This window comes from Mastomys coucha, unplaced genomic scaffold (genome assembly GCF_008632895.1).
Source record: "Mastomys coucha isolate ucsf_1 unplaced genomic scaffold, UCSF_Mcou_1 pScaffold21, whole genome shotgun sequence".
Taxonomy (NCBI): domain Eukaryota; kingdom Metazoa; phylum Chordata; class Mammalia; order Rodentia; family Muridae; genus Mastomys; species Mastomys coucha.
In genome coordinates, this window is record NW_022196904.1 from 147,463,295 (window position 1) to 147,475,989 (window position 12,695).

General features: G+C 40.4%; 1 protein-coding gene across 1 annotated transcript in view; it reads left to right on the forward strand.

Moving 5' to 3' along the window:
* The window catches only part of LOC116103624 (guanine nucleotide-binding protein G(q) subunit alpha), a 263,445-nt gene that overhangs the window by 88,036 nt on the left and 162,714 nt on the right, over positions 1-12,695 (forward strand). Inside the window, exon 2 of the mRNA XM_031389842.1 lies at positions 461-645. Coding sequence (XP_031245702.1) covers positions 461-645 — 185 coding nt within the window. The remainder of the gene's footprint in view (positions 1-460; positions 646-12,695) is intronic.

A 12,695-nucleotide genomic window follows, 5' to 3' on the forward strand; every position in this document is an offset into this window, starting at 1 on the left:
TCCCAAGCGCTGGGATTAAAGGCGTGCGCCTAGTTCTTAACTGGAGAAAAATGTCTTAGGTTTTAGGCTTTTTCTGCTTGTTTATTTCTGAAATGTGTCAGTATAAGGGTATTGCCATTTCCAGAGTGCAGAATTCATTTCAGATATGCCTCAGGGGGAGGGCTTTGTCAAGTGTCAGTGATCCCCCCCTCCCCAGATGCTCTTGCACTTGTTTTTCAGAGTTGCAGGGTTACAAGTCCCTGTTTGATACATCTGTGCTCAGTGGGTTCCTAAGATGTGAATAGTGTTTGAGCTCATTTGCCTGCCTTCCAAATGGACATGCCTGATGCTCTAAGTATTTTCTGTAGGCAGCATTTTGACTTTGTATGTTGCTTCTTTCAGCAGGACTTTTGGTAGTTTGTTATCTGGAAGACCAGAAAAGCAGTTGTGATCTAACATGCTGCTGTCATTTCTGTTACAGGGACAGGGGAGAGTGGCAAGAGTACCTTCATCAAGCAGATGAGGATCATCCATGGGTCGGGATACTCTGATGAAGACAAGAGGGGCTTTACCAAACTGGTGTATCAGAACATCTTTACAGCCATGCAGGCCATGATCAGAGCTATGGACACTCTCAAGATCCCATACAAGTATGAACACAATAAGGTAAGTGGACTCATTGGAACAGTTGGCAAAATGGGGTCTAAACCCTTCTAGAGTGGACAGTGGGTATTTGAAATGTACTCCTTCCCTTTTCCTCCCTTTCTGAGCTCCCCTCTTCTCTCCTCCCCCCCCTCCTTCCTTTCCTGTATGCATAGGTACACAGGGGCTGACTCATGGAGGCCAGAAGTGTCTTCCTCTGTCACTTGTCACCTTATTGGATTGTTTATGTTATAAAGCCGAAGATACCTTAACTACTATCTAGCCTGTTTGGTACTAGCAAATTGTTCACCATTGCAAACCTGGTTCTAGCTTTGGAGTGCCACAGCAACATTGGCTTTCCTTTAATATTGCCTGAATGTTGCTTCATCGAATGAGAGGTTTCATTGACTTGGAGGAAGCTGTGGACCAGATGGCGTGGCACTGCATGTCTTTTTATAAGCCTCACTCTTTTCTAAGGATTCTAAACTTAGGAAGCAACTTATAATATATTTCAGTAAGTTGCACACGTTTACCAAACTACGATTAATTTTTTCTTGAGTGTAGATATCCGGGATTTTGTCCATGGGAGTTCTTTACTAAAAAAGCATGTTTATATAATGGTGCGCTGCTTCAACTCACCCCATGTTGAGGAAAAACATGTTTTAAAATTTTTTTGAACATGCAGTGATGTAGAATTTGTTTATTTATAAATACCTTCTTGTCTTTTCTCTGAATACAAGTGTTCATAGCTAACGATATAAGAGATTGTCATTTAGTAAAGCATGCTTATGTAAAGTGTACAATCGTGAGACTACTGCATTATATTTAGTGCTTTTTTTTATTCGATATTTTCTTTATTTACATTTCAAATGTTATCCCCTTTCCTGGTTTCCCTCCCTCCTGGAAACATCACATCCTCCCTCCCCCTGCTTCTATGAGGGTGTTCTTCCACCCACCTACCCACCTACTCCCACCTTCCTACCCTCCATTCCCCTACACTGGGGTATCTATTCAGCCTTCATAGGACCAAGGACCTCTCCTTCCATTAGTGCATGACAAGGCCATCCTCTGCTACATATGAACTTGAAGCCATGTGTACTCTTTTGTTGATAGCAGAGTCCCTGGGAGTTCTGGGTGGTCTGGTTGATTAATATTGTTCTTCCCATGGGGTTGCAAACCCCTTCAACTCTTTCAATCTTGTCTCTAACTCCTCTACTAGGGACCCAGAGATCAGTACAATGGTTGGCTGCTAACATCTGCCTCTGTATTTGTAAGGCTCTGGCAGAGCCTCTTAGGGGACAGCCATATCAGGCTCCTTTCAGCACTTCTTGGCATCCACAGTAGTGTCTGGGTTTGATAACTGTATATGGGATGAATCCCCAGGTGGGACAATCTCTGGGTGGCCTTTCCTTTAGTCTCTGTTCTATACTTTATCTCTGTATTTGCTCCTGTGATTTTTTTTGTTCTTCTGAGAAGTACTGTAGCACCCATACTTTGGTCTTCCTTCTTATTGAGCTTCATGTGGTCTGTTAATTGTATTCTGGTTATTTGGAGCTTTTGGGCTAGTATGCATTTATCAGTGAGTACATACTATGTGTGTTCTTTTGTGATTGGGTTATCTCACTCAGGATGATATTTTCTAATTCCATCCATTTGCCTAAGAATTTCATGAATTCATCGTTTTTAGTAGCTGAGTAGTACTCCATTGAGTAGATGTACCACAATTTCTGTATCCATTCTTCTGTTGAAGGACATCTGGGTTCTTTCCAGCTCCTGGTTATTATAAATAAGGCTGCTATGAACATAATGGAACATAATGTGTCTTTATTACATGTTGATGTATCTTCTGGGTATACGTCCAGGAGTGGTATAGCTGGGTCCTCAGGAGGTACCATGTCCAATTTTCTGAGGAACTGCCAAACTAATTTCCAGAGTGGTTGTACCAGCTTGTATTCCCACCAGCAATGGAGGAGTGTTTCTCTTTCTCCACATCCTCGCCAGCATCTGCTGTCACTTGAGTTTTTGATTTTAGCCATTCTGACTGGTATGAGGTAGAATCTCAAGGTTGTTTTGATTTGCATTTTCCTGATGACTAAGGATGGTGAACATTTCTTTAGGTGCTTCTCGGCCATTCAATATTCCTCAGTTGATAATTCTTTTAGTTCTTTACCCCATTTTTAAATAGGGTGATTTGATTCTCTGGAGTCTAACTTCTTGAGTTCTTTCTCAAGCTATATTACAGAGCAGTAATGATAAAAACTGCATGGTATTGGTACAGAGACAGGCAGGAAGATCAATGGAATAGAATTGAAAATCCACAAATGAACTCACACATATATGGTCACTTGATCTTTGACAAAGGAGCTAAAACCATCCAGTTGAAAAAAGGCACATTTTTAACAAATGTTGCTGGTTCAACTGTTTGTCAGCATGCAAATTGACCCATTCTTACCTCCTTGTACAAAGCTCAAATCCAAGAGGATCAGGGACCTCCACATAAAAACAGATACACTGAAACTTATAGAGGAAAAAGTGGGGAAGAGCCTTGAACATATGGGCACAGCAGAAAAATTTCTGAACTGAACACCAGTGGCTTGTGCTGTAAGATCAAGAATCGACAGATAGGACTTCATAAAATTGCAAAGGGTCTGTAGGGCAAAGGACACTGTCAATAAGACAAAAAGTCAGCCAACAGATTGGGGAAAGCTCTCTATTTAGAGAAAAGCTCTCTATTTCTTTTATATTTAAAAGGATGAATTTCAGTCACCTTATACAGATATGTTCTTCTGATTACATTCTCTGTCTTGGTCTAGAATTTGATTATTAATAAAAAGGATGTGATCGAGTGGCTCTGTTTAGAGTGGCTAGGGAACTGTGTGGAATTACAGCATGGTGAAGAAGATCTGAATTTGGCATTTTCCTTTATTCCTATTGTAATGTTTCATATGTCCATACATTATCTCCTCAGATTACATGGTACCTTTCAGAAAGCAAGCATGCTCTTTGTGAATATTTTCCCCCACAACAAAACAGGGGCAAAGCAGGGGCTTTTGCTCATTATGTAGAGTACTCCCAATAGAGGCTACTGGTATCCCTTTGTAACTGATGTGTGATTTCTGTAAATCTGTGAAATCAGGGATTGAGGCAGTGTAGAAGTGTCTGTAGTCTGTCCATTGCCAGTCTCTGCAAGAAAAAAAACACCTGATATGGAGCTGTTACATGAAAAGAAATGATAGTGGAGACTCAGCCTGTACTACTTTCAAGCTGACAATGTTACCTATCTTTTTATTCTATAGTTTGAGCATTCTCCATCTGAAAACCTAATATCTCAAATGCTATGGTGCTCATGTGGAGGAGAAAGGATAGCTTGCAGGATTCAGCTTTTACCTCCACCTGTGTAAATTTAGTAAAATTACTAAAAATCTTGTGTAAAATTACTTAAAAGCTATGTGCATTCCATGAGTATGAAAATAAAGTGAATTTTTGTTTAGATTTAAGCCTCATCTCACAGATACTTGTGTATATGCATGTGTTACCATATGTAAACGCTCTGCATTCCAGAATGTTTCTGCTGCAAGTGTTTCTGACAAGGATACTCACCCTTACTTAGTTTCTAAGTTTAGTCTTTGAAATTTGATGACCAGACTCATTTAGCAACTAGTCTTTAGCTCCCTTTGCCTGTGTAGCTAAGGGCTGTTACTATGTTTCCTTTTCATTAGAGCGGACCTAAGTGGACCAGTAAGTACTATGCTACCTAAGATAAGGAAAGTCATGTCACAGGAAAGTACCTCATTAGGGTTGGGGCATGATTCAGTCAGTAAAGCACTTACCTTGCAAGTCTGAAGATCTGGGTTCTTTCCTCAGAGTTGAGCTAAAAATGCTGAGGCATTAATATTATGGGCATGTAAAACCAGCATTGGAGATGCAAAGACAGGAGAATCCCTAAGGCGCCCTAGCCATCCAGCTAGCCTAATTGCAAGCGTCAGGCAAATGAAGATGGTGCCAGGGACATCCGACAGCTCCCACTCTCTCAATGTGCATGCACACCAATAATAAATGTAAGCATTTATTAAAAATGTTTAAATTATTCTGATTTTTAAAATTTCCTTAAAAAGAAAAAAACCCTCAAGATCTTCAATGCTATTTTCCAAGAAAAAGTAGCCAAAATTCTGAAGGCTGTATTATTCCTGTCTTTGATCAACTCAATAAGAAATTGCTATGTAAAAATAAAACAAAACAAAAACCACAGGGAAATTTTCTTAGTTCACAGAATGACCACGTACTGATTGCATTGAGGAATTTCCACCTGTGTAATAAACAGAACTGATAGTCTTGTGTTTTGGTCTGTCTGTCAAAAAATCAGGGAAGCCAAAGATTTGTAGGCTGCAGAACTCAACCACTGGATGAGGAAGTAAGAAGAAAACTTTTGAGGGTGTGAGCTCACAGGAAGCCCAAGAAGCTGAAGGACTGTGCTTAGAGAGATGAACTTGAGCCAGTTTCAGTTTTTCAACACTCACTTCTGATTCAGATTCCTGGGAAAAAGTGTTGGACTGGCCCAGCCTGGATTCTTTGCTAGTTCTTTAGACAGGGGAAGGAAGTCTGGTCAGTGTGATTGACAGTCCCTGGGGAAGTCTGGATACTGCCTGTGGAAAAAGGAGAACAATTCTGGCCCAGCTCACAAATACCTACTACAGAAGTGCAGTCGATTTATAACATGGAATGACATGTGAACTCTCTGTAGATGCAAGCCCTGAGTTTACTTAGCATTTACCCTAAAATAAAATTTCTTATTCTGGACTTACTCTGGGTTATAGGGTGGGAAGGAACTCAAGAGGTTAGGGACACAGTGACAGCTATCTGCTATCCGGCGTGCATTGTAGTAAGTGTATACTACCAGCATTTGAGTCCAGGCATGGAAAAGCCAAAGAATCTTGCAGTCTTTACATTTGTTAAGAAATGTTCATTTCTTCATAGCCTGAATTTTCTCCTGTGTAGGAGTGGGGCAAATGATAAGGTAGTTCAAAGTTCAAAAGATTTTGAATGTGAAATATCTTTAAAATTTTTGGCAGTGTCAAATTGAGGAAAAGCCACCCTCAGAGTGATCATCATTGGGATGGGATGCCAAGGGAGGCACAGAGCACTTCTTACCTGATTGTGTTCAAAACAAAGTGGATTGTCAACATGTGGCTTTTTCTAAAGCCCTCTCTCCAAGCTAAAGCACGTGACAAACTGGACAACCTGAAATCCCTTCTGACAGTTGCCTTGTGCTGATCCCTCAGAATTAAAACAGACAGGAGATGATTGGAGTGAGGAAAGAGTTCAGCAATAGAGTGGCACTGGCTTTCTCCCTTCTGTGTTCTCACTGAAGCACAGCTCCTGCATAGAAGAACATGTGTTCTCAGTAGTGAGTAGTGAGTGTCACCACTTTGAACATGACTGTACCTAAGCTCTTAGTCTGAGTCAACATAACCGGTACCTTAGGCTCATTACCTCTTCCTTATTCTAGAGAACCCTACCAACCACAGGGAATCACCTCTTTGATGTTTAAGGACATTTAGTTTTGCTAGTATTTCAGTCTGTGTGTGAAGACACATATTGTATGAACTTTGGTATCTGTATTTCACTTAAATCATGTTTGAGGGATACCATAGAACTTTGCCTGCTGATGAGAATATTTTTTTTATCTCTTTTGTCAAATAGTCACATTTGTTTAACATCTAGTTTTCTAGCTATTTTACAGGGTTTTTCTTTTGTTTGTTTTTCTATATGTTTTCTTTTAAAATGTGTTTCTGACTGTTACAAATAATACAATAATACAAATATAGGCACTCTTGAAACTGGCTTTAGTAAACATGATTATGTTTATCACAACAAAAACACATATACTTTTACCCTGACTCTATTGGATTGCCTGATTTATTATTGCTTTGTAGGAGCTTTTTATATATTAATTCTACACCTCTGCTTAGTAAATGCAGTTGTGAAAATCTTTTTTTGTTGTTTTTTTTTTGTTTGTTTGTTTTTTTGTTTTTTTGTTTTTTTGAGACAGGGTTTTTCTTTATAGCCCTGGCTGTCCTGGAACTCACTCTGTAGACCAGGCTGGCCTTGAACTGAGAAATCCACCTGCTTCTGTCTCCCAAGTGCTGGTATTAAAGGCGTATGCTACCACTGCCTGGCTCTGCCTTACAATTTTATTGACTCAGCTCATTTACCAAAGATATCATGGAGGGCTGTGTAGGATTGACCTGGTCACTGATCACATGATTATGTATGCAGTTGGTTCCAGGTTGACTATTATGAGCCATTTGTTTACTTTGTGTCTCTATCTGTCAGTACTAAACTATTGATGACCAAGCTCTATAAGGAGTTTTGATATTGGACAGGGTAAGTCATTCACCTTTGGTTTTCCTCTTTGAGACTGTACAAAAGCTGAGTTGATTGCCTTACATTTAAAGGGTTTTTGGCTGTGTTCTTTTTTTTCCAGGAAAAAATTGTCTTTAACTTGTTAGGTTTCCTAGGCAGAACCCAAATGTTTTCATAGCTTACTTTGTAAAGCAATATCTTCCTTGTCCCCAGGCCTCTGCATGTTTGCTGTTCAGCTTGTGTTAATTTGTGGCCAAGTACAGTGTCCTTTATTTTTCCTAGATTGATAACATGACATTAAAAAAAAAAGCAGTTACATCACTTCTGAAGGTTGGTGGAACTTTCATTAGTATTCATGGGGTCATGTTCTTTGTCCTTTTTAGCATTTCATTTAGAGAGAGTTAGAAGCTGGGCTAAGTGCAGTGGGGATCAATTTCACTTTCCTACAGTGTCTTTTGGGCTGACGGTTCCTCTGCAGCGTCCAAATTAGCTAATGCGTTAGCAGAATCCTTTCCTGTTTCCGTCCCCAGTGCCTACAGCAATTGCATTGAACAGATTTGTCTGGATTTTCATTCTTCATTGTTTGATCTCTAGCTTTTGTGGAACTAGGCCATTTTCTATGGCTCAGTATAAAAGCTTAGGTTAAGAAAGAAGGTAATAATGAAAGCTGTCTTTGCCACTTGTTAACTGTAAATGTTTTAATCTGTTTTTTAATTGTTTTATTTGTGTGCTGTGATTTAACTTGGCTTTGTGAGTAGGCAAAAACAAACAAACATACATGTTATTTAGTTCTGTTTGATCTGGTTTTTGATTTTTGAGATAGGGTGTCTTAGTTACTTTTCTATTGCTGTGATAAAACCTTATAGCTAAAGCACCTTAGAGAAGGAAAGGGTTTTTTTGTTTGTTTTGTTTTGTTTGTGTTTTGTTTTTGTCATATGATTCTAGACAGGTGAGTGACCATTACTATCATGGCAGATACGTGTGGCAGCAGGCAGGTGGGCATGGTGTCGGAGCAGCAGTGGAGAAGCTCACAGCTCTAACTACAAACAGGAAGCAGACAGCAAACTCAAAATGACAAGTCTTTAAATTCTCAAAGCCTTCCTTCAAACAGTGCCACCAACTGGGGACCACATATAAAAATGACAGAGCTTTGGGGACACTTTCACTCATGCCACCACAGAAGCCTTAAACCAATGTGGTCCTTATGCCTCAGCTCATGAGTACCATCACAGGCAGCAGAAAAACTAGATCTTTCTTTGTATACACTCATGCTTAACTGGCTCATGTGGGACTATATAGGTACACACATTCTTGTCTAACTAGTTCATGTGTACCCTGTTTATTCACATGGGATTAAAACTGAAGACAAACCAGACTTCTCCCTGTGTTGCACATAAGCAGTGAGTGCCTTTGTATAATGTCACGTGTGTCCTTTCTGTTTCATGGTTCTTCTCTTTCAGCATATCCGTGTTTTCCACACTCACATCACAAGTCAACTTGAGCTAATCCATGTTGTTTAAAGTATTATGACTGGGTACCCTCTTCTAATCTCCACAGGCACTAGACATACATATATGCACATGGACAAAGCATACAGAAAATAAAATATGCAGGCGTATATTTTTCTCAACCTATTTAAATAAGGGTCCAACCTCCCCTCTATCCCACCACCTATAAGAAAGTGGAAAAGAATGCTTATCAGGATACAGGGGAAGTAGACCTGTTTAGAAATAGTTTTTGGGGTGATTCCAATCTTCATTGTTCTCAGTCCAGTCCACTAGCAAACACCACATGCAAACCAGCAGCTCACTTGGTAGATACCACATATGAACCAGCAAAGGCAGTTCAATCCCCAAGAAACTGTGATGTTTGCCAACTCGCCTGAGTCCTCTGAAGTAGCAGGAAGTGACAGGAACCTCATGACAAGTTCTTTGGAGAGTTTCTCTCTATGAAGTCACCAGAAGTGAAGCTCAGCAATGTAATGTAAGGTGAAGACTAGCAAGGAAGAGCAAGGCAAACTAATGCTCGAGCTCCCACTGTCTGTAGGGTCATATTTATATTTTTCTAAAACTGCGTCTTTTTGCATATTTGATATAGCAAAACTTCCTTTTACCTGTGTATGCTTCAGCAAAACATTCTATCATGTGTTTGCTTTAGCAAAACATCCCTTCACCTGTGTGTCCCAGCAAAATATCATTTGGAGTAACTGAATTTCCAAAGAAACCAGAAGTTTCCACTTCAAAAATAAATAAATAAATATGAAAGTTTTAAAAATTAGCATGACCCAAGGCCTGACACTATTACTGAGGCCGTGGAGCGCTCACAAAAAGGACTATCATGGCTGCCCTCCAAAAGACCCAACAAGCAACTAGAAGACTCAGATGCAAATATTTGCACCCAACCAATGCACAGAAGCTGCTGAACCCTGTGAATGAATTAGGGAAAAGCTGGAAGAAGCTGAGGAGGTGGGCTACCCTGTAGGAGGACCAGCAGTCTCAATTAACCTGGACTCTTGAGATCTCTCAGTCACTGCAACCAGGCAGCATACACCAGTTGATATGAGGCCCCCAGCACATACACAGCAGAGGACTGCTGGATCTGCGTTGAGTCAGAATGCACCTAATCCTCAAGATGCTGGAGGCCCAGGGAGTTTAGAGGTCTAGTAGGGTGGGTAGTGGGTTGTGGGGACATCCTTGTGAAGATGGTGTGGGGAGGAGGTATGGGATGTGGAACAGTTGGAGGGTAGACCTAAAGGGGAATAAAATCTGGGGTGTAAATAAATAAATAAATAAATAAATAAATAAATGGTTAAATAAAAAAAAAAAGAAAGAAAATTTGCTCTGCCTGGAAAAGAATATTAGCATGACCAGAAGAATGGCAACATGAGAGGATGGGGATTGAGCTTTTGTTATTTAAACCTAGCACAGTATTTAGCACAAAATTTGACTTGTTGAATGAGTGAAATGAATAAATGAATCAGTGAATGAACATTTGTTTACCTTGATAAGTTTTGATGCACTACTGTTGCTATACTGTTTAAGAATAAATTAATATAGTCAAACATAACTTCAAACATAACTTCAGTTTCCTTATTGACAAATAGGGGTTGTTTTAATTCCTACTTCCAGTATATTATGAGAATCTTGATCATGAAGAATCTGCTTTTTACCTTATTTTCAGGTTCTCATGCTTCCAGATCATTCTCTTCCATATCTTCTCTCTTTCAGCAAGCTGAGGCATTAGCATCTTCACCTTAGTTCATGCTTCATGGAGAAGCTGCCAACATGGGGGCCCCGGCACTCAAGCCCTCGGCCATGTGGGCAGCTGCAGCTGCAGTCCCACCGCAGCACACTATTCAAAAGCACAGTTCTCACACAGGGGACCTTGTCAGGAGTCAAGTCATTCTGCTGAGGTCAATCAGCGGGTTTGAGAGAAATGATTGAAAACAACATTTTCTCATATGTTTAGATATTTCAATACTTTTCATCAAGGAACTCACTGTTTCCTTTTTAAAATTAGTCTGATGGGTTTCTGTTGCTGAGCAGATGGAAAGTATTTGGCAGATAGTAACTGAATGGCTAAGTGAAAGATCACTCTGCTTAACAGTGGGCAGTATGTTCAGCTTTGAAAAATGATGTGTATAGCTGCGTGAGATTGACAGTGTTTCTCCAGCCACCTCTTTATCTTGGATGGCCCCATGGGAATGTGGCCTCCCCTTCTGTTTTTGGTAGGTAGAGGACATGGGACTTTGTTAGCTATAACCTGCCAAGCTGTTAATGAATCTGTAATTTAGGAACCACTATGCACTGAAGATGAGGTTTGTGAACCAAGCATTTGATGAATGAGTGGTCGATTTTCAGGCTATGAAGATGATGGGGTAGACAAGATCATCCAGGTGGACAGTTTCTGTGACACAAGCTGTTCCTCAGTTGACCTACACTACACCTACTTGGGCATCTCTGGGTGCCATGAAATTGTGGCCTACAAGAAAAATGTGGCTGAGCAGTATATCCAGGTTAGTGACACCCTGGTCACTGTGATGTGTGGGTGGAGTTGCCTTCCACATCCTGTTCTATTGTTGTTCTCTGTGCTCAACTGGACTTCATTGGTAGAAAGTTCATCCATGGAAGCCAGGATGAGGGTGGCTTGTATCCGTAAGAAAGCCTGGGAATGAAGTGCAGGGCAGAAGCTTGGTTTTCAGGTGAAGGAGCTGGGATCTGGTTAGTCAGATCAGCTGTAGTCAAGAAGCTGGAACACGTGGAACAAAAGCTTCATCTCAGGAGTGCTGGGAAGCTGGTTAGCAAGAGCCACAACATCTGGAACACTCTTCTCCCCATGCTGAGGCCAGAATTTCTACCTTTCCAGACAGCAGTGGATGAGGTTGACTAATTAGGCTAGTAGTAGCTATTAGAAAAAAGCCTCAGTAGGAGAAGCCAAGGCCCTGCTTAAGGTAGTGCAGGAAGCATGTTGCTCACTTCTTAGTGTTTCCCTTAAAAAAGATTTTAAAAGATCTCATAAAAGACCAGACATGTTTGTGTTTAGAACAAAAGCTTTTTCAGTGACTGAGTGTTGTTTTTTGTTTGTTTGCTTTTCCCTTTGTGACACCTAGAGTATTTTTTTTTTTCAGTTTGTCTGCCCTATTCTATGTCCTCCTAATTCCTAACATTTGGTTATTTTGTGATTGTATTCCCTTTTGCTTGCTGGTTTTGTTTGTTTTAAGAACATTAATGACTAAATGAAAATATAGGAGGGAATATGAAAAATAGCATGTTGTTAATATCCTTGTGGTTTTGTAGGTGTACACTTAGACAAATATGGGCACCAGCAAGGACATACCCTGGAGAAATAACATCACTTCATGCTGGAGAGTGATGGCGGCTGCTAGTTCCTTTTGCTCCTTCTCATTTTATTCTGCTTTTTTCCTCCTTTTAAAAAATTGCTTAACAAGGCCTCATTATATAGATAGCCCTTGAACTTGAAGTCCTCTTGCTTTGTTGTTAGTGTTGGGAGTTTAGACCTTACCACATAGAGAATGCTTTTTCTCTAGAAAATAAAGAGGACTTGCTGTTCTTGCAAAGGACCTGGGTTTGATCACCAGTCCCTACACAATGGCTCTCCTGGTGTCTTTGAGTACCAGGCATTCATGTGGCGCACATGTTTATACATGTAGACAAAATGTTCACACATACACAGAGCAATAAATTCTAAAATGAAAGCATGTAGTCATTGCCAATATTGGAGGATACAGTGTAAACAAGTTCTTTATTGGTGGATATAGTGTAAACTTGTTCTTTGAATAGATACCATAATTTTATGCTTTTAAAAGTTGGCAAGGAAACATTTGTGAAGTTGTTACCGCTGCTTCCCATGGTGACTGAGCCATTTCCTTTTAGGCTCTTGTCACACTTGTCTGAATGGAGAGAGATTTAGAGGAATGGTGTTACTGCTGAGAAACTGCCATGCTGCCATGCACTAGCCTGGGTGCTAGGCTCCCCACTTCTTACAGTGTACACACTTCCTCTGTGATATGGTGTACTCTTCCTGTGTGGTATATGGTATAATGGTTTTGAGCTAAAGTGATGTGTTGAGCATGCTAGATGCTGCTGGTTATGATGTCGTGAGGTAAACTAGGAAAGAGTCTAATTATGGGTCGGTCTGTCCGTCTCTCTCCCTCTCCCTCTCCCTCTCCCTCTCCCTCTCCCTCTCCCTCT